The sequence below is a fragment of the Hibiscus syriacus genome, unplaced genomic scaffold (genome assembly GCF_006381635.1).
Source record: "Hibiscus syriacus cultivar Baekdansim isolate YM2019G1 unplaced genomic scaffold, ASM638163v2 tig00004457_pilon, whole genome shotgun sequence".
Lineage (NCBI taxonomy): Eukaryota > Viridiplantae > Streptophyta > Magnoliopsida > Malvales > Malvaceae > Hibiscus > Hibiscus syriacus.
In genome coordinates, this window is record NW_024062017.1 from 52,325 (window position 1) to 72,345 (window position 20,021).

The window sequence follows — 20,021 nt, forward strand, 5'->3', positions numbered from 1 at the left end:
AACTCTAATCATCAACTCTAAAAACTTGGAGAATCTATGTGTTTCTGGACTTTTGGGACCACTGGATAATGAAGGAATATGTGTCAGCTTGTGCACATGTTGAAGATCCCTTGGTTTAATCTTTACAAACTTAGACGTAGTGGCTATGGAGATGACACCAATGACCCTTTATTTATCTGTTTGTTTTGTTTGTTTTAATAATTACAAAGATGTTTTATGAAATTAGTGGCAATGATTTTCTCTCAGGTTGTTGTTCCTGGCGATTTGATGTTTGTTTAATCAGATAATTAAGTTGCAGGATGACAGATGGGTCTACAAGGAAACAAGTATGAATCTGATTCTTTTATTGGTTCATGATTAAATTACTTCCTGGAGATGAAGTTTTCTGTTTATGTTTTACTGAATTGTGTGGAGGAGATCAATGCCAAAATTGATCTCAGGGTCGATCCCTGGAATCAGTTCCCTCGTTCCAACTGTCGTGTTGTGGAAAAAGAGTAAACTATGGTTTTCATCACTCAACTTTGTCCATGTTCCTATTTTAGTCATTCAACTTTTTTAAACAATAATTTTATTATTAAACTTTTGATTTGCTCATGACTCAAGCGCTATATTTGAGGCAACAAGATGCAATGGATGATTTGTTTTTGTTTGCGTGGAAGTCACATTTTGTCTCCCTATGTTTTCTTCTTCTTTTCCATAGAAGTGAAACTCTTAAATGCCAATGGGTTGCCGAACCCAACATTCTTCAACGTTTCTTCTCATCATTTAAGACAGATGAGCTCATCGTATGATCTCTTATTACTCTATCACATTATTATTTTTTAAATATCACTTTAAAACTCGTAAAATTCAACCCAACATCCAAAAAGGAAAAAAAAAACTATAACCAACAATCTTCAATGTTTGATCAACGTAAAATCAGAATATATAGTTTGTCTTGCCTTCATCACCGTTGTGATTTGGAAAGTTACTCCAACATTAATATATATATATATATCTATATATGAAAAAAATAGTATGATTTTAGTGGGGGGTTCACGAAAAAACAAGATTACATTCGAACCTTTCAATAATTTTTAAAAAGATTTCATGTCATAACTAACAAGTGATCAAAATAAGAGTAATTCTGAAGTTGAGTAATCAAATTGAAGTTTTTTAAAATTGAGTGACTAAAATAGAAACACCAGCAAACTCATGTTCTTTCGTCTCTCAAGCCTTGAAGGGTTGTTTATTGCTGTGAGCTTTGTAGTAATTACATGGCTTTATTTACAGTTTAATCCTTGAATTATACCAAATTTGTTTTTTTATCCACTTTGATAAATTATCATTTTGTTTCGATTCATCTAAAAAAATCGGTGGAAAAAATGAAAACGACATCATCTACCATGCGCTTCATCCTTATTGGCTAGCATTGTCAGCCATCTTAAGATTATTTGAGAGGGGACAAAAAAAAGTTGCTAACAATCCAAGATCCATCATTTAAGTGATGGAAACAAAAAGCAAAGAGATATAGTATCAGAGTTGATAAACTTCACAAAATCTCTTAGCTTCAACCTATGTTGCCCTGGCTCTACATGTTACTAATACTCAAGTCCGGCATAATGTGACCTCAAAGGACCCTCCGAATATGCGTAAAGACTTGGAAAATCTAACTATACCCGAGTCGGAGAAATGTGGGTTTAGACTTCAATAGTTCAGAATCAACAAAACTACAAAGTTAACTACTTAAAAATAACCTGGCTTGATATCACCGATTCCTCAAGTACAAACAACGCTGATGTGAGGGCCCAATCAGAAATACGACGAGCAACGAGTGGAGAATATGGGGGGGGGAACACATGAAATCAACCGGCTTTACTCGCACTGCTAAACTGCAGGCAATAAGAGGAGTGATTTTGTTACTTAAGCTAGTGCAAGCAGGAGATAAATATACCAAGTTGAGGGGGAAATCAAGAAAAAGATGCAGCAGTTTCATTTAAAGACTAACAGATTCATCGATCAATTTTCTGCACTTTTTCAAATAAAATTTTAGGTCAGTAAGGGCACATTCAATGGATGCAGGTCAGAAAAATGTGGAAGAGAGCTAAAGGGAAGGCAACTGATAATTTTCTAGACACTAGACAGCAATATATTAATCTGAGCTCTTCACTTGTCTCAACATAACGTGCCCCGCACTTGTGTCCTACACGTATTCATACGTGCGAGTATGATTCTCCAAATACATGGAAAACTTAAAAAGAAACCCTGAGCATTACTGCATCCAACACTCACTCTCAAGTCCGGATAACATAAACTCTTGAATTGTAAATAAACCTTCTAAAAAGTTGAATTTGAGCTTTTATATCAAGCCCGCTACAAAGATCTTAATCCACGATAGAAGTAGTTGCTTACAGAAAGATCAAGTGTCATTCTATTAGCTAATTAACAGCATCACAAATGAAATTTTCACTACAAGCACTTAAAAGTCCATATAAAACAAGCTGTGACCGCAAAACCATGCACTCTAGAGATAGCAACCTTCTACGAAGGATAAAAATGACACAAACATAAACAAATCTATATAACAGGAATTATTATCATATCTAAATAACATATAAATATGTAACACCTTAAACACGGTTATGACATGAGAATATAGGAACAAATACATGGATTGACAGGTATCCTCCTTGCATAAACTTCAAATGGAACTAAAGATGATAAGGCTTCAAATAGTATCCTCTAAAATTGTCTAGATGTAACCATGAATAAAGAAAAATCTAGCCAAAATATGAAAATCTTCACAGCGTAATAAGCTCACAATTGAAGACCTTAAATGCATAGTTATCCTGCACCCAACAATATCTATCTCAGAATGCAGTCAAATCCACAGCATCAATGATTCCTAATAATACAAAACTAGACAAGAAATCGAAAAAATACCTCAAATGAATGGAGTCCTTTGCCTAACCTTAGCCTTCTCAGCATCAATAATAGACCCCACCAAATCCACAGCCACCTCAAGCTTCCCTTGAGCATTAATAACAACATAATCAAACCTATTAACAAGCTTGACCTCTTCTCTAGCAGTAGCAATCCTCACAAGCAATTCCTCTTTACTCTCAGTCTTCCTCTCAATCAGCCTCTCAACAAGTGCTAATTCACTCTCAGCCACCAGAAATATAAACACCCCAGAATCCCCAAGGATCCTCCTCAATGTTTCAGCCCCTTGAATATCGACCCTCAAAACAATATCACACCCTTTCCCCATGAATTCCCTTATCTGCTTCTTGGGTATCCCTTTATAATCCCCATAAACCATAGCATACTCTAAGAGTTCATCTTTTTTAACCATTGATAAAAACTCTTCCTTTGACACAAAAATGTAATCTTTACCATCAACCTCACCGGGCCTCATCGTTCTACTCGTGGAAGTAACAACGAAATGGAGATTCTCCCTGACTTCTCTCAGCCTTTTGATGACAGCATCTTTGCCAACACCACTCGGACCGCTTATAACGAGGATTAAAGGGTTTGGGGTGGGGAGAATCGAGTCGGAGCTGAAAGATGTACCTAGAGAAGACTCGAGAGCACGGAGTAACTCGGGTTTTGAGGCTTTTTCGAGGGAAGGGAAAGAATGGGACTTGTGGGTATCGGCCATTTTAATGGTGGAAGTGAAGAGGAGACCTTTGGGAAGGGTTTGGAGGGCAGTGAAGATGGGTTTGGGGGGAAGGGGAAATGGGGGGTGTTTGGTGTGAAAGAGAGCCGTGGAGAATCTACGAAACATGAGGGAATTTGGGGTGGGGTTTTAGAGACGGATCCGAGAAGGTGATGAGAATTATTAGAAGAGGGTTTTAGTGATGGTATGCATTTTGGTAACAGTTTGGGCGTTTTTATGGTTTGGATTGGGTTGTTGGTTTTTTTAAGACGACTGGACGAGGACGATTGTACACGTCTGACTACGTTGCCATTTTAAATTCTTTCATATACAAGTATTTTAACCTTCACCCTTTTTTATGAGATAAATGATTCATCGATACATAAAAGTCGTTAGTTAACACACGATCAATATATAAAATTAACTTAATATGTACATGCAGACAAAATAATAACACAACACATCCACATCTTAAAAAATACGTCAACAAACATTCATACACATAATGATTTATCACGTGAACAACTTACCAAATCAACATTTTTAAATTTAAATTAATATGATATGATTATCTTTAATTATATTAATTAAAAATATTCAAACAATGACATGTGTCATCATATAATTAGTTTAAGAATAAAAAAAAATCAAAGAGATTTTAAATATATATAATATTATAATCATTTTAAACTATTTAAAAGAAATTAAATTAAGATAATATCGTGTATTTAAAAAAATTGAGATAATGATATATTTAACTAAATTAGTTGAGATAATGTATAAATAAAAAATCAAAGAAGATCAAATCAATTGATATTTTAATTTTTTAATACAAATAGAAAATTATGATTATTAACGTTTTAGATTTATTTGATAATGATTTTTCAAATAAAAAACATTTTTCCTATGATTAAAAAAATTATTTGATAATGATTTTCAATAGAATGGAAGGGGACTATTTGAACTTAAAAACCTTGTAAGTTTAACGCAACGTTTTAGTCGGCCCAAGCCTTTCTTTCGGAGTTTTCTACCATTTACATGTTTTTCAGGTCATCACCAACTATTTTCTTCTTCACTATTTCCTCTGAAATCGCAGGGGATACACATCTTTAGAGGTAAAATCATTTTGATTATTTTCAATAATTTAATTTAAAGAGAAAACTTTATGCCCAATGCAATTATTGTTGGTTTTATTTTGGAAGTAGGAGAAGCACTTGAAATTTGGTTTGGATTTTAATTGATTTTAATCTTGTTAATCTATAGTTTATTGGGAATCTGATGATGAATAAATATTTATTCGGGTGGTATATTTTTGGAACACTTCTTGCTTTGGTTAATAATTTCTTGCACAAAACCATTTATTGATTTTGATCTTTTGATTCAGAAAGTTTTTTGAAATTGCGTTTGTATGTGAATATGACATGTTAACGCTGCTTAATTTGCTTCATCTTTGAGTACGTTTGTTTTCCTTGTTATTGAAATTTTGCTAGGATGCCTGTTTCCAGTTAGGGTTATTGGAACATGTAATTTATGGTTGTTCTATGCCTGTTTTTGAAGGAGAAAAATATTGAGGAGATTTGATCTAATTCCTTTTTTGCAATGAGTCATATTGATGATTCTATGCGAAAGCAAATAGCAGCTCTTCTGCGAGTTGTAAATTTCAGACGAACTTTCAAAGACACTGTTCCATCTGTAATTGAAGAGGTAATAAACATGGTTTCGTCGTCTGCTCTTTTATTTCGTTTATCCGCCCGATCATTTCTGAAGATTTGTGTTGTTTCTTTTGCTTTCAATTTATCAGGGTCTCTTTTTGGGTTCTATTGCAGCTTCTAATAACGTGGATGCGCTTAAACGTTTAAATGTCACTCACATCTTAACTGTGGCTAGTTCCCTGAAACCTGCGCATACCACTGACTTTGTGTACAAAGTTATACCAGGTGGTTTGTTCTCCTTTATGCTGTTGTATGATTGAACTAACATATTGACTATCGTAAATCTGGAAATTTTCATGCTCAGATTTCCTTGCCATTGTAACTTCATTTGTCTGCCATTGCTTAAACGATGTGCAGTTTGTGTTCTTTAGCTTTGCAGGAATTTTGTGTTTTAGAAATTAGTGATGTGGGATTAGAAGAAGGGATAATCTATAGAAATCAAAAAAAAGAAAACTAAGATTGTGACAAGTTATCCTTGAGTTACAATTTTATGCTAATCTCCACATATTAAACTGTTTGCTCTCTATTCTCAAGCATCCCCTTCCTCTGCAGCATTATGATTTTTTCCTTCCATAGAATAAGTTTTTTAATACCTTAATCTGATGTGTATCCTGCTGCTATAGTTTCTTATTATTATTAATGTTATAAGCCCTACTGAGTATGCAAAAGTGGCATTTAGCGATAACTCTTACAATCACCCCCCACCCTTGAACAGTCGCGGACAAAGAAGACACAAACATAAGTCAGTATTTTGATGAATGCTTCAATTTCATTGATGAAGCAAGAAGACAAGGTGGCGGTGTATTGGTTCACTGCTTTGTTGGAAAATCAAGAAGGTAATGTTGCTACTGATCTTGTGTTCTTTCTGGTATGATGGTTCCTACAGTTCTTTTATTTTTTTGTGTTTAACATGTCTTGTGTTTGATATCTACACTTCTTTATTGTGTTGCCAACTTTCCTTACTTATATCCACTGTTGTTAAGGCATGCATAGTAGCACCAGACAATAAAATTGCCTCAAATCCTTTTTGGTGAGTCATATTCGACCAGGCACATGATCAGCATGTCTAAGTGTGCCTTTTAGTGAGGCGGCAGCCCAGGTCTACTTGCCTTCAGGTCTCTGGTTTAAATCATGAATAAAGGATTTAGTTGCGATTGAATATAATCCGTATAAAGCGGCAATGTACCGATTACTTTGCTCGTCTTGTTGATGATAGCATGTAAAGGCGGATTGAGAAGCACTTTAACAATTAAATTTGGAAAAAGAGTTAAATATCCAGGGTTGTCATAATTTGCATCAGTGAGAAGCCCTATCAACAAAAGTATGTTTTCCAAATGACATCTATACACTTTACAAGGATCAACAGTTTGTGATATAACTTCTCTTCTCTGCTTTGCAATGCTTAAACGACACATTTTAAAAAGATATTCTTTCAAGCTACACCTTAGTCCTTTGAACTCTTAGATTCTTAACTTGTTGATTCTTTTTCTCATATTAGTCATTTTGTGTGCTGACTTTGTTATGTCATGCAGTGTGACCATCATCGTTGCCTACTTAATGAAAAAGCACGGTATGAGCTTATCAGAGGCCTTGGAACATGTGAGGAGTAAACGACCATTGGCAGCTCCTAATCCTGGCTTCATCCTACAACTGAAAGAGTTTGAAAATTCTTTTCGAGGTTCGGGTGCATCTCAATATTATTTTTTATAAACAAATACATACATATATTTATATATTAAACCCTTGGTGCACAAGTCCCAGCACATATCCCTATATAACATGCATTAATCTCCAAAATGTTGATGTAGCATTTGATGCTTAGCATTGCTTCTGGAAAACAATTTATGCATATTCTTTCCAGCACATCATTGTTTTGTTTATGCATATTCTTCTTGCATCGACTAATCGATTTCCATGTTTGATTTCGTCTGCACAACCAACAAAGAACAAATGAAAGCTAATGAATGAAGAAAAGCTGCTTCATCTTGTAGAGAATCACTCAGCCGGGCAAAGTTATTGGTATAATATATATAGATTTTAAGGGCTTGCAATTGCAGATAGGTAATAGCTGATCAGACACCATTTTACAGATTGGATATTGCAGTTCCCCATTGGAACTTAACCTGAAAAGCAGGAAGAGTTTTTGAGGTGACCGTGGAGGTAGATAGGTACAATCTCTTATTCTGGTCGGTAATTATGTTGATTCCAAAGAATAAAAAGTCTGGATCTGGACGTTCGAGCATAACAAATGCATGAATATTTAAATATTTATTATCAAAATAATTAAAAGTCTTTTAAACAGATATTATCTTCTAATTATTTAAATTATTAAAAGAGAAAAATTCATACTGAGTTGTAGTTTTGCTTGTATTAGTTGGGGGTCCTATCACATTAAGTTAAACTAATTGGTGTTTAGTCACGGACAGATCCCAAATGATCACGGATTGCCTTAAAACATTCACGGGTTCACTACAATTTATTCTATTTTATTGTTTGAGTTATGCTCTTTCTATTTAATCATTATTTATTTATTTTAATCAGGTCTGTGTGTATATATTATTATAGAGCATTATTTTATTATTCACTTAATTTTAATTGTATATCAATTCAGTCAATAAATTTTAAAATATTTTAATTTTAACATTAAACTCTTAAAACTAGTTTTTTTGTCACTGGATTGTTGAATCGTTAACTATATGATGACAAGATTGTTACTTTCCAAATTTTCCTGTAGAAAATAGCCAATTCCTTCAATTGTTGGTACCGATTACTCATTTTTTTCTTAGATTGATTTTTCACGAAACTCATTCAAAAATGATAATTAAAAATAATCTAAAGGTTCGACCTCCTAAAGCTTCGTTCTCTTATGATGGTCATCCATTGAGGTCGATTTCGAGGTATGATGTTTATTTTCTTAAAAAATACATCTTATCGATCGGATTTTTGAACAAACACTCTAAATATTTTAAGTCTAAGAAAGTTATCAAACCCCTTAAAATCTCAATCAATAATGGTAGAGAATGATGAGACGAGTTCATTGACGTTTAAAGTGGTCACAAAAAAGGTCAGAAAAATTGACATTTTTCGACAATTAAAAATAGACGAAACAAACCCTAATTTTCATGAAGAAGATGAGGATGTGAAATAAATAAAAAATTAACTTCAATGTCAACAAACATCTTCATCAAACTACCACATCATTTGAGTGTTAATAATTTAAGGATTCGATAACAAAAAAAACTAATGTAAAAAGTGTAGTACTAAAATTGAAGTGTTTTAAAATTTAGTGCTAAAATGGAAATTTTTTAAAGTTAATAATCAAATTGATATAGAAACTAAAAATTCAATGACTAATTAGATAGTTTATCCACTCTTATATTAGAGCTATTGTCTTCCACTTTTATTCTTATCACCATCACATGTGAATATATATATATATATATATATGCTCTAATGGCCTTGGGAACAGCCTTCCACTTTCCCTCACCGTGTCTCTTCCTCTCATCTTCTCGCCGGCCGGAAAAAGAAAATCATGCAGTCGAGTTGGTGGACACTCTCACTAATCTTCCTTCCGGTCATGTTCGGTTTATCAACCTCCGACATCAACCAAGACAAGACGGAATGCAGTGATCAGCTGGTAGGGCTGGCTCCATGCCTCCCCTACGTAGGCGGAGAGGCCGAAACCCCCACCATAGATTGCTGCGGTGGGCTGAAACAGGTGCTGGACAAGAGCAAGAAATGCCTGTGTGTTTTGATTAAGGACAGGGATGACCCCGAACTTGGCCTCAACATCAATGCTTCTCTTGCATTAACACTTCCTATTACCTGTCGAGCTCCTGTCAACATGACGGACTGCATCTGTAAGTAAAATGTGTGAATATTAGTTTCCATTTCATGTTTGTTTTTGTTCTCTTTTTGGACTGATTTTGGGTGTGGTGGGATCGATTCAGCTCTTCTGCACTTGAAACCCAATTCCCAGGAAGCCAAGTTGTTTGAAGGGTATCAGAAGTTGACGGAGGGGCATCCCAGTGCTCCGGCAGCAGCTACAGCCGGTGGTAATATCCGAGATCTATATTATAACAGTAGATTGAATGCACATTTAGATATAAATGCTTAATTAACTAACTATCCATCATGTTTATTGTCGTGGTAAAATTTACATTCCCAAATGATAAAGTAATATATAATACATCATTATTTTTTATATGTGACAAGTGACACATGACACATTATCACTCATGTTTACGTGATATGTGTCATACTATCACAAGTCACTCATATACAAAATTATATGTCTCACATCATCATTTTACACACGTGATGCATGTAATGTCATCACTCATATACACGTGACATATAGTATGTCAACATTTTAGGCATATAAGTCTTATCACGTCGGTAAAAATATTAACTTTTAAATTATTGAACATATTTTCATCCAATCATTAAATACTTTACCTCAAAATAAAACGTTGAAAATCAAAGTATCAAAAAATAAGGATTAATGTGACTATTTTGTTTATCATTATATCTATATTAAAATCCTTAACACAGTTTCATATGAGAGTTAGTTTTGATCAATGCAGGCAACTCCTCCGGTAGCAGTGCTGCAGACAAGAGTGATGGAGAAAAGGCAAAGAGGTGGATCAGAGTAGAGATGGCTTTCGGGGTTTCACTATGGATTTTCACCATATACCACAACCACCTCGGTGTGTGATGTAATGCACTTATCTTTTGTATAATCATTTCCATTCAATTGTTTCGGTTTAGATCCTGAGTCACTTTTTATTCTAAATTATCATGAATTCTGAAAGTAATTTCAAGTATAATCGAGTCGAATAAAAAAATAAACATACCGAAATGATTATTTATCACCACCTGCTATGAAATAAATTTTCATGATAATAATAATAATAGAAGGTAACACATTGAACAAAGGACATGAAATGTATGATGAATCAAAGGGTCAATGCATGAACTCATTAAGAATTTACTGACAGTGAATTCATCAAGTAATTTCAGTGGTTAAAGAGAATGTTATTCTTTCTAGAGATCTCGAGTTCGAGTAATTATGTTTACAAGATGTGTATGCGTCATCAATGAATTCACTTTAACCACTAAAATTACTTGATGAATTCACTGTCAATAATTGCTCAATGATATAAATTGGAAGCACTCAAGCTGGATGTTCATTAAAGAACAAGAGAATTACAACAATAGAGAAGGAAATAGAAGAGAAGACTGAAAGAGAGAATTAGAGAGGGAGAGAAGATAACAGATTGTAACAACTTTTTCATGCCTTTATATAATCAGCTGTAGTAACCAACTAAACCAAATCGATAAAGCCCTGGGATGCCTTCTTTCCCTCGTACTCTTCCTCACCACTTGTGCTGCGTGTTGCATTGGCATAAGTTGTATTTGGGTAATAACATATTTCAACTTGCATCTTGTATCTTAAAATGCACCATAATCACGTTTTTAACCAAGTAGATCTCCAAAGCCTTTTATTTCTCGCATGTTGCAGTGTGACAGTGGTCATTCTTATCTCACATGTTTACGTTTTCTCAAGCCTTGGAACACGTAAAGTGCAGACGGCCAAAGCATCTCAGAATTCGGGTTTCGTTTTGCGGCTGCAACACTTTCGTGGTCGATCGTGTTTCGGCCCCTTTCCCCGGTCCTCGAAGTGTATGGTTTTGAAGTTTTTGCTTTGGTTGTTGATTCTCGGTGGATATCGCTGTAAGTCCGATCGAAGTACGATTGGCGTGACTGCTTCTTTGTGATGCTGAAGTGGAAGACGAAAAGACTAGGCTCGACCGGTCTTCATTACTTGGTCAGTCCACTTTTTCCTTGTTCAACGAGGAGCAATGAGATTGTGAAGGTAATGAATGGTCAATGAACGAAGAATAGCCTGGGTTTTCGGCTTTATTAACGAAGAATGGCCATGCTTTGCCATTACTTTTCTTTTTGAGATTGTAAATTTAATGCATTTTTTCTTTATTTAATAAATAAAATAAATTGCTGTCATCAGTTGAAAGAAATGACTTCTTACCGCAATAATGAAGATTTTATCTTACAAAAAATGACGAACAATATTGATTTCATAAAAGCAAAACTAGAATGAATAAAATGACTAACGCCAAATGTTCACCCATTCCAAATGAAGGACTAATATATGCACCTAAAATCCACATCCATTCAACAGCTCAGATTGAGGTTCAAATGTACCTTCCAAATTCCATCTGCGTAAAGAATTTAATGAAATGAATAAGTGAAAGCCGCTGCTGCCGATTTCGGGCCCCCTCATTTGGTGCTTGTTTTCTTGTTTGCACTACTTTATAACGAACGAACGTGAATGTGAACCAAATGCGTCTTTGTTTTTAGCTTTGGCTATTCAATCAGAGCTGGAATCGTAGAAATCACTCGGGTATGGGGTCATAACCTCAGATTCGAGCAATTGAACCACCCGGTGCATGCTGGGTCTATCCTCTGGGTTTGAACAAACACACTGGATGGAAACTGAGCAAGGCATCGAGGCTTTCTTCCTGCATCCCCACACAATTTGGATCTACAATCTCTCGCTGCCTATTCTCCGTTATCAAGAAATTTAACTGCATAAAACAGAACAAACCAGTCAAAATGAATAGCTCTACACACAAATATCCTCGATTGAGGAAGCCATCTACACATCTTTTACAGTTCCGGGAAGGAGAAGTACAACCCGATTCTTAGAGTTGAGAGATACATGCATCTATTAATGAGCCAAATGTTGTCATTTGCATTTATTGAAAGTAGAAATTGGTGAAAAGAGCAAGGCAAAATGCAAATGATTCTGGTGTCCGAAACGCATGAGACTTGTTATGTTGAAATTCCATATGCCAACATCAAACCTCCACCAACAACTATTCTTCATACACACAGGCCGTCCTATTTACAGATGGACACATTTTTTGAACAAGAAAAGGAATATTGAAAAAATAAACCTATGCCACTTTAGTGGAAAAGTGAGACATACCCAGCCAACGATGTTGAGGCCCTTTTCAATGAATGATGCATCAGTAGGTCTCTTTCCACTGAGGACTTCAAGCACCAAGACTCCAAAACTGTAGACATCCGTCTTTTCGGTTGCTCTTCCACTTACCATGTACTCTGTTAAAGGAAGAATAAACAGAGTATTTTTGTAATTTATCAAATGCTCTACTCCTTTAGAATCCTATGTATCGGCAAGATGTGATCGCCAAATTAAGTCAACATCATTGGAAAGAATCTCAAAATATGCTAGCATTAAAACTAAATTTATCTCCATAATTCAAGCTTTAAGATAGCTACAGGCTCCACAATTATAGACAGTAGGCCAATATTGCAACTGCATACCTGGAGCCAAATAACCAAAAGTTCCCGCAACAATGGTTGTTATATGAGATTCTTCATCCTCCAACAGCTTGGCGAGTCCAAAGTCTGATACTCGAGCCTCCAAATTGCTATCAAGTAAAATGTTGCTGGACTTTATGTCACGGTGTATGATCCTAGGAGAACAATCATGGTGTAAATAGGCCATTCCTTTTGCTGCTCCATAATGATGTTCAAGCGTGTTTCCCAGTCCAACTGCTCAGACCGTTCTGTTGAACAAATCACAAGACATCATCTCCACAAATAAAGAAAATGATCCATGCACCAAATAAGTAGGACTTGCAACCAATGGGCAAAAACAAAGAGATGTCTTAAGTTCAAGATCAGTCAATAAATCCATGAAAAATGCAATGTCGTTCACTTTTTTGAATCTTACGGTTTAGTTAAACAAAGGAAAATGTGCAGTTCATCTTTATGCCAAGAAATGAATTGCTTTTGAATAAAAATGGTTAAGGTAGCCTCACCATGAAGAGTCTCGTCAAGGCTACCACCAGCTAGGAAATCATAGATTAACAGCTTCGATGTGGGTGAATTACAGTACCCTCGCAAGTTTACAAGGTACCGATGTTTTATGCTTCCAAGAATTTCAAGCTCTCTTTCAAAAAAACGATCAAATCCCTCATTCAACTTCACAATTTGTTTCAACGCAAACACATTTCCATCATCCATTGCAAGTTTGTACACTGTCCCAAACCCACCAGAACCTATAAAGTGTTCCTCATTCAAAGTTTCTAATTTCTTAATGATGTCTTTAGAAGAGTATGGCAAGTCTCCATGAAACATAACAATAGATGCCCCTGAAGCAACAATGTCATGTCAATAAAGATTTTAAAATGTGAGTAAACAATTAAACTGAAAACAGCTAAATTTTCCAAAATTGAAGATCAATTTGAAATAACACCTCCGCTGACGTCCATGGCCAGAGTTCTCCCCTCATTTTTACCAAACTTCTTATATAGGAAGCAACCCCAGAAACACACAAGTGCCACCAAAAGTAGTGCACCTACAGTTGCTGATGCACTAATGAGTAGTCTTCCAGAGTATTTCTTTTTACTACCTTGAGTTTGATCTGCAAGAAAAAGATTGAAATACTAACCAAAATATCCTCCAAAAGAAAACAATAGATTCAAGAATAAAGGTAAGAAAATTGTGAGGAATTCAGATTTGATGGAGAAAATTCTTCAAATCCATATTTTTAACACCAAAAAGAGCACCAAACAACCTGAGTTATATCTTCCAAATGTATACAACTTACCTGAACCAGATCCGGAATTTGTTGTAGCTCCTCCATTGTCACCTTCGCATGATACATTGATTTGCTTTCCACATAAACCACGATTCCCAACAAAACTGCCAGAAAGATGTTGAACAGTTTAACCTAATAATAGTACAGCAATCTTCTTTGACTTTCCAGAAGATGAAGATTCTAAAGGTGCAGCACGTATAACACTTCCTGGAACCTTTACAATTTTGCCAACATATCATATAAATAACAGGCAATCTATTGACACAGTAGGAAAAAAAATATACTTACGAACTTGCAGTATAGCTGCTGAAAACACCTTGTGATGATATAGAGCCAACCAGAAAATTGTTGGACACATTGCTTTAGGAATTCAATATGATCAACATAGATCAGTTAATATTCAATAGATCTTAAAGTAAACTCAGTAAATGCTCATTTTTAGAAGCTAAAAAATTTGAAGCAAGATAACTAACAATGTAATGAGCTTATACAGCGTCCCAATTGAAGGAGGGATAGATCCACTGAGAGAGTTGCTTGAGATATCCCTGCAGTTTTTAAAAACACTGTAAGCATCATTAATCAGTCCCACCACATGTCCCCTTTACCACTCTAGCCCACATTTATTAGCAAAAGAAACAGCTTACAGATACTGAAGTGAAGATAAGTTCTCCAATTCACTAGGAATTAATCCACTTAAGTAATTACCCTGCAAGTATCTGTAGAAGAGAACATATTATAGTACAATAAAAGAACAAAGGCAGGCAATTTCAAAGTAAATTTTTCAATACCAAATCTAAATAGACTTGAAAGCCGTAAGTGGTACATATTTACAACAAACTAGTTGTACACCACAATGTCACTGTTTCATAAAATATATACAAAACTTCAAATATCAAATACATCCAGGTAGTATTTAGGCAACACTAATCCAAAGCAACAGGAAACGTTACTTCTGAGTCATTTTCTTTTCCTCTTCATATGAAGAAAGACCAGATTTGAGAAAATCCAAGGTGGTTATAATATCAGGAAAAGGACCAATATAGGAGGTTGCTTACCTAGCCAAGCCCAGCTCCCAAAACATATCACTTGGTCTGGTGATTGGCCAAGTCGTAGTACCCACCCAACGATGTGTAAAGGTCCAAGGTTCACTTCCCCACTTGGCCTTCGCACAAATTTATTAAAAGGATTGCTTGAAAATTATAAATACCCCATGCATATAGATATAAGAACAATAGGACCAAACGAAGATCCATACATAATTTTTAATCAAATAAAAGAAAAAGGTATTTTTGAGGATCGAAGTAATGTTTTACTTGCATCAACACCACAACCGGACAAAATCACAAAGGGAATGAAAAATTCTATAATTTCTTCACGTCATATCCTATTATCCTTTAATTCAACCATTTGCAAGAAAAATCTATAGTATAGACAACAAGACTTTTCAAGCGCAAAGAAGCATACGATCACGGAATCCACATATCGGCAACAATACTTACATTCCTTGCAGCTCTGTGCAATTCCCAAGCTCTGAAGGAATTGTCCCATAGAAGTTATTGTTATCAAGTACTCTGGTTCACATAACAATTACAGAAAATATCAGCTGCAACAAATAATCTTTGAATATAGTCTATACATCATGTGTCAATGAAGATGCAAAACAAGGTAGTCCATAATACATACAAATATCTCAAGTGCTCCAGCTTCCCAAGGTCAGGTGATATAGGACCACTCAGTTTATGATTGGTAAGACTCCTGGCAAGAAAATATAGGGAAAAAGAATACATTAAGCTGCACTGCCATTTAGACAAAGTTGCAAAAACGGAAGATATATTTGGACATGATCTTCAAAACTCACAAAGTTGTCACTCTCTTAGTTTTACTATCACATTTCACCCCTTTCCATTTGCATGGATCAGGATCCTCTGGTCTCCAATGAGAAAATATACCGTCCGAACTAACAATTTCTATCCGAAAGCTTAGAAGTGCCTCTCCTGCATATCAAGAAAAGCGCTTTCACGTACTATAGTCAGAAAGACACTTAATAACCAGCTAGCTAGAGATTCTAAAACCAGAAAAAAAAAAGTTTACTTTATCAAAGTACAATCTAAAGACATTAAAAAAAGGAAATAAAAGAATGGCAAAGGATAAAAGTAAACATATCACCTCTAAAAGGAGGAAACTCTCAATTTCCTTAGTGAGATAAATTAACCAATATATTCCAACCAAATGTGATACATAAGGAAATCATTATGGATCGCTGTGTTTTAAAAGGCGTGAGGCGCTCCAAGGCGATTAGCTACCCGAGAGCCTCAATTTTTTGAGGCGCTTTGAGGCGAGAGATTCACGTACGCCAGGCGCTTAATTTTACAAAACATTTGTAAATATTTTATAACCATACCTCAAACACAAAACAACTTAATAAGCAAAAATATTTTATAACCATACCTCAAACACAAAACAACTTAATAAGCAAAAACACCAAGTAGCATAACAAAAACACCAAGTACATACACTACAGTGATACAAATTTTAAAATTAAGACTTACCTTAATGGAGAAAATCGAGAAAGGAGATAGGAAAAACTGAGAAAGGAGTCTGCTTTTAACTTCAACGTAGAACAATCACTGAATTAAGCATGAATGGAAGAGGGAGAGAAAATTTTAGGAGGGAAAAGAAGCTCCAGGGTATGCATCGGAGAAACTAGAGAGCTTGGATCATGATTTATAGACATACAGTAATTAAAAAATTGGACGTTAGAAGGTCAAGAGACAGTTCAAAGTTCCAGGAATACATTAATGAAGTAATTGGAATTTAAAAGGTCTGACTGTTGGAAGAAAATCGAGCCTAGACCCAAAATTTAAAAATAGGTCATTGTACGTGAATCGCTAAAAGCATCGCCTCGTCGCCTCGTCGCCTCTCGCCGCCTCCGACGACTGAATCGCCGCCTCATGTACTCGCCGCCGCCTTGATGGTCGGAGGCTTTTTTCTAAACGCCTCGCCTCGCCTAGCGCCTCAAAGCGCCTCAGGCGCGCTTTTTAAAACACAGATGGATCGTTTTTAAAATGATGAGAGGAAAAGATGATGAAAGGCTATAATTTTTTTATATAACATATATATCACCTACCATCAGGACTGATAGCTCTGTTTCTGTTTATTAGGAAAATAAAGAATAGTGTGTGAAGCAGCCATGGCCATTGACATTTCATCAAACATAAGCCCATAATGGCACTGAACAAGCATAATATAGATACTGAAAATCATCTGAGACACCAAGCTAAAGAATCGGTCCTTGTTGTAACATATGGCTTATCTGATCTATATTGCCATTTGGCAGCCACGGAAGAAAGAAAAATTATGCCTGGCAAGAAATAGAGAAGAAATATAAGAATTAGAAATAATATAAAATATGCAATTGAAATAAATTTGTGTAGATCGCTCTTCTTGAATCCAATGCAAATTGCTACCAATACCCTTCCAGACTATGCAAAAATACATAAAGAGAAACTAACCAGGAATCCCCCTCTAAAAGGGAAAAACTATTACTATTATTATTAATTTTCTGTTTAAAGAACAGATAAACTTGAAGAACCCTCTCATAGAAGCAAAGGAGAATATAGCACACCAAAGTCTTACACATTAATACACATCAAATAATTGCTAGATCGTGAATCTAGAAAGGAATAAGAAGATAATTCATGTAGAAAACCATTGCAGGTTTTGATATCTATGATGGACAAGCTAGTCTAAAAGAGCTGCTTACTCCAGTGTCATCCATTGTGTGATATGAATCTTCATGAATGAACTGGTCAGTACAATAAAGTAATTTTATTCAAAAGTCCAACTCAGAAACAAACAGCAGATGGCAGCAGATATTTAGAAGAAATAGCAGGATTAGACTTTAGAGTCATTTTAAAGAAAATAGAACCTATCTTATAAACAAAATTCTGGTCACCAAAGGTTTTTTTTACATTGCTTCCGCCATCTAATATAATAAGAGCTTAGCAGTTTCATCTACAAGATATCTTTTCAAATCTGAATTTATAATTGAAGATACTAAATTGAATACAACAGGAGTGTTTAATCCAAGAATCATCCTCTCCAACCTATACTACACACTACACAGCTAAATTGAGTTTCTCTGAAGTTGAAACTAAACTAACTGCCTCTGAAATTTAATAAAGCAGAGAAAAAAACACATATATTTAAAAAAGAAACCAATTAGATCGATTAAGTGGCAGGAATTTCGCAACATAAACCGGGGGGGGGGGAGAAAAAAACACCTAAAACAAAGCTGAACGAAATCAATGTAGATAACAACGAAATTGAGATTCCTAGAATCTGCACCTCAACTTAAGCTAATCATATTTTAAGCATGCAGGAAGAAATTGAGCTAAAACGAAGTAAAGGTTCGACCGTAGAACAGCAAACAGTAAACAATCTGAAACTTTTAGCATAAAACAAAGCTAATTTTTAAATAATTTTTTTTAAAAAAAAAGGAAAAAGAGAGATAAATTGAGAAATACCTTTGAGATTGATTCGATCTGCAGCAGGCAATGAGCTGTAAAGAAGAAAACAAACAAAACAAAGAGATGGAGAAATAGGAATGATTCGGTGCTACTTTGTTGTTGTATAGAGACAGCAATGAGTGCCAGATTTTTATTTTTAATTTTTACTTTTGAGAGTGTGACTAAATATGTGTGATTGTGGAGTAGAGAGGTTTTTCCTTTCGCTGTGGAGAAAAAAAAAGGGAGTGTGCGAGCCAGCCAGAATTAGATGCTTGGGAACACAAGGGGGATCGAGGTGATTTCGCACGTGCGAATGTGACCTTCCGTACGTGTCTACCGACGCTTCCTCCTTTCTAGAACTGACAGTGTGAGCCGATATGACTGATGGAGTTAAAGTGGAGTCTTGCTCACTCCTCTCGTGGTCAAATCCTATAAGAAGTTCAATGTGGTGTATACGATTTTGCCCCCAAATACAAATTTAAAAAAATATAATCTAAATAACAGTTTTCTAAATCGTATAAAAAATATAGAAAAAATGATATGATTATTTTCTAAAAAAACATCTTACAAAATTATTTCTTAAATCTAATATTTTTTAATAAAATTGATATTAATTTATTAATCATGAGATAGAGACACATCATTTTAGAAATTATTTTTTAAAAAAATCAGATTTTTTTTTGGATATAAGGTGTTAAGATTTTAGATTTGTCATTTATGGTATTATTATTTAAAAATGATTCAGATACTAGTTAAATGAATATTGATATAAACCATTAAAAATAGAGAAAATCGTCTCAGTGACCAAAAATACCTTATAATATACGATTTTAACCAACTTTTTTTGGATTTTCCAAAATGACCAACAAAATCGCAATGCGAAATAAAAATCGCAACGCGATATCCAGAATCGCAAATCAGTTCCCAGAATCGCAACGCGATTATGAATAATCGTAATGCGATAGTACAAATTCGCGTTGCGATTTTCCAGAATCGCAACGCGAATATGAAAATCGCAACGCGAACATATAAATCGCAACGCGATTCTGACTATCGCAACGAGTATCCGTAAAATCGCAACGCGTATCCGTAAATCGCAACGACAATATGTAAAATCGCAACGCGTATCCGTAAATCACAACGAGAATACGTAAATCACAATGCGTATCTGTAAATCGCAACGAGAATACGTAAATCGCAATGCGTATCCGTAAATCGCAACGACAATACGTAAAATTGCAACGTGTATCCATAAATCGCAACGCGATTTTTAAAGCGCCATTAGAATCGCTACGCGTATTTTATTTTCAAATTCCAAACACAAATATTAATTATCGGAACACTGAACCGTCCACAGTATATCCCGTAATCGCAACTCATAACCTAAAACCTAAAATCACAACTCAGTCACATCTCCATCTCTCACTCTCTATGGCGAAATCCGTCCCCATCTCCGAATATTTTCGTCCCCATCTCCGGCGAAATCCCTCACAACTATTCACGGTCAGAAA

General features: G+C 35.2%; 3 protein-coding genes and 1 pseudogene across 5 annotated transcripts; 2 read left to right on the forward strand and 2 right to left on the reverse strand.

The window, feature by feature from the left end:
• Positions 1-1,487: 1,487 nt before the first annotated feature.
• Positions 1,488-3,849, reverse strand: LOC120194472 (guanylate kinase 3, chloroplastic-like). 2 transcript variants are annotated; one of them, XM_039196778.1, is made up of 2 exons: positions 2,923-3,849; positions 1,488-1,871 (listed from the first exon to the last, which is right to left on the reverse strand). In XM_039196778.1, the coding sequence occupies exon 1, from the start codon at positions 3,764-3,766 to the stop codon at positions 2,924-2,926; it is 843 nt and encodes a 280-aa protein (XP_039052709.1). In that variant the 5' UTR covers positions 3,767-3,849; the 3' UTR covers positions 1,488-1,871; position 2,923. The 2 variants fall into 2 exon arrangements, with proteins under 2 accessions (XP_039052709.1, XP_039052713.1); XM_039196782.1 differs by lacking the exon at positions 1,488-1,871 and adding an exon at positions 2,629-2,828.
• An 803-nt stretch (positions 3,850-4,652) lies between these two features.
• On the forward strand, positions 4,653-7,662 carry LOC120194489 (dual specificity protein phosphatase 1-like). Of its 2 annotated transcripts, XR_005522975.1 has the most exons (7): positions 4,653-4,752; positions 5,195-5,341; positions 5,439-5,574; positions 6,065-6,185; positions 6,882-7,027; positions 7,286-7,368; positions 7,440-7,662. XR_005522975.1 is itself a non-coding variant. In XM_039196786.1 (6 exons), exons 2-6 carry the CDS (start codon positions 5,237-5,239, stop codon positions 7,315-7,317), a joined length of 540 nt encoding a protein of 179 aa, XP_039052717.1. In that variant the 5' UTR covers positions 4,653-4,752; positions 5,195-5,236; the 3' UTR covers positions 7,318-7,662. The 2 variants fall into 2 exon arrangements, 1 of the variants encoding a protein (XP_039052717.1); XM_039196786.1 differs by having other exon boundaries at positions 7,286-7,662.
• Positions 7,663-8,823: 1,161 nt separating this feature from the next.
• LOC120194512 (non-specific lipid transfer protein GPI-anchored 6-like) lies at positions 8,824-10,100 on the forward strand. Its single transcript, XM_039196794.1, has 3 exons — positions 8,824-9,209; positions 9,300-9,404; positions 9,936-10,100. The coding sequence occupies exons 1-3, from the start codon at positions 8,882-8,884 to the stop codon at positions 10,064-10,066; spliced, it is 564 nt and encodes a 187-aa protein (XP_039052725.1). The 5' UTR covers positions 8,824-8,881; the 3' UTR covers positions 10,067-10,100.
• A 1,347-nt stretch (positions 10,101-11,447) lies between these two features.
• On the reverse strand, positions 11,448-18,684 carry LOC120194502 (annotated as a pseudogene).
• Between the last annotated feature and the right edge of the window lie 1,337 nt (positions 18,685-20,021).

Bases quoted from the DNA above. Each gene is read 5' to 3' on its own strand.
- LOC120194472 (XM_039196778.1), bottom strand. From the start codon at position 3,766: ATGTTTCGTAGATTCTCCACGGCTCTCTTTCACACCAAACACCCCCCA.
- LOC120194489 (XM_039196786.1), top strand. From the start codon at position 5,237: ATGAGTCATATTGATGATTCTATGCGAAAGCAAATAGCAGCTCTTCTG. The intron at 5,342-5,438 runs GTAATAAACATG...TCAATTTATCAG, and splicing joins TTCCATCTGTAATTGAAGAG to GGTCTCTTTTTGGGTTCTAT. The intron at 7,028-7,285 runs GTTCGGGTGCAT...TCGTCTGCACAA, and splicing joins GTTTGAAAATTCTTTTCGAG to CCAACAAAGAACAAATGAAA.
- LOC120194512 (XM_039196794.1), top strand. From the start codon at position 8,882: ATGCAGTCGAGTTGGTGGACACTCTCACTAATCTTCCTTCCGGTCATG. The intron at 9,210-9,299 runs GTAAGTAAAATG...GGATCGATTCAG, and splicing joins CAACATGACGGACTGCATCT to CTCTTCTGCACTTGAAACCC. The intron at 9,405-9,935 runs GTAATATCCGAG...TGATCAATGCAG, and splicing joins GGCAGCAGCTACAGCCGGTG to GCAACTCCTCCGGTAGCAGT.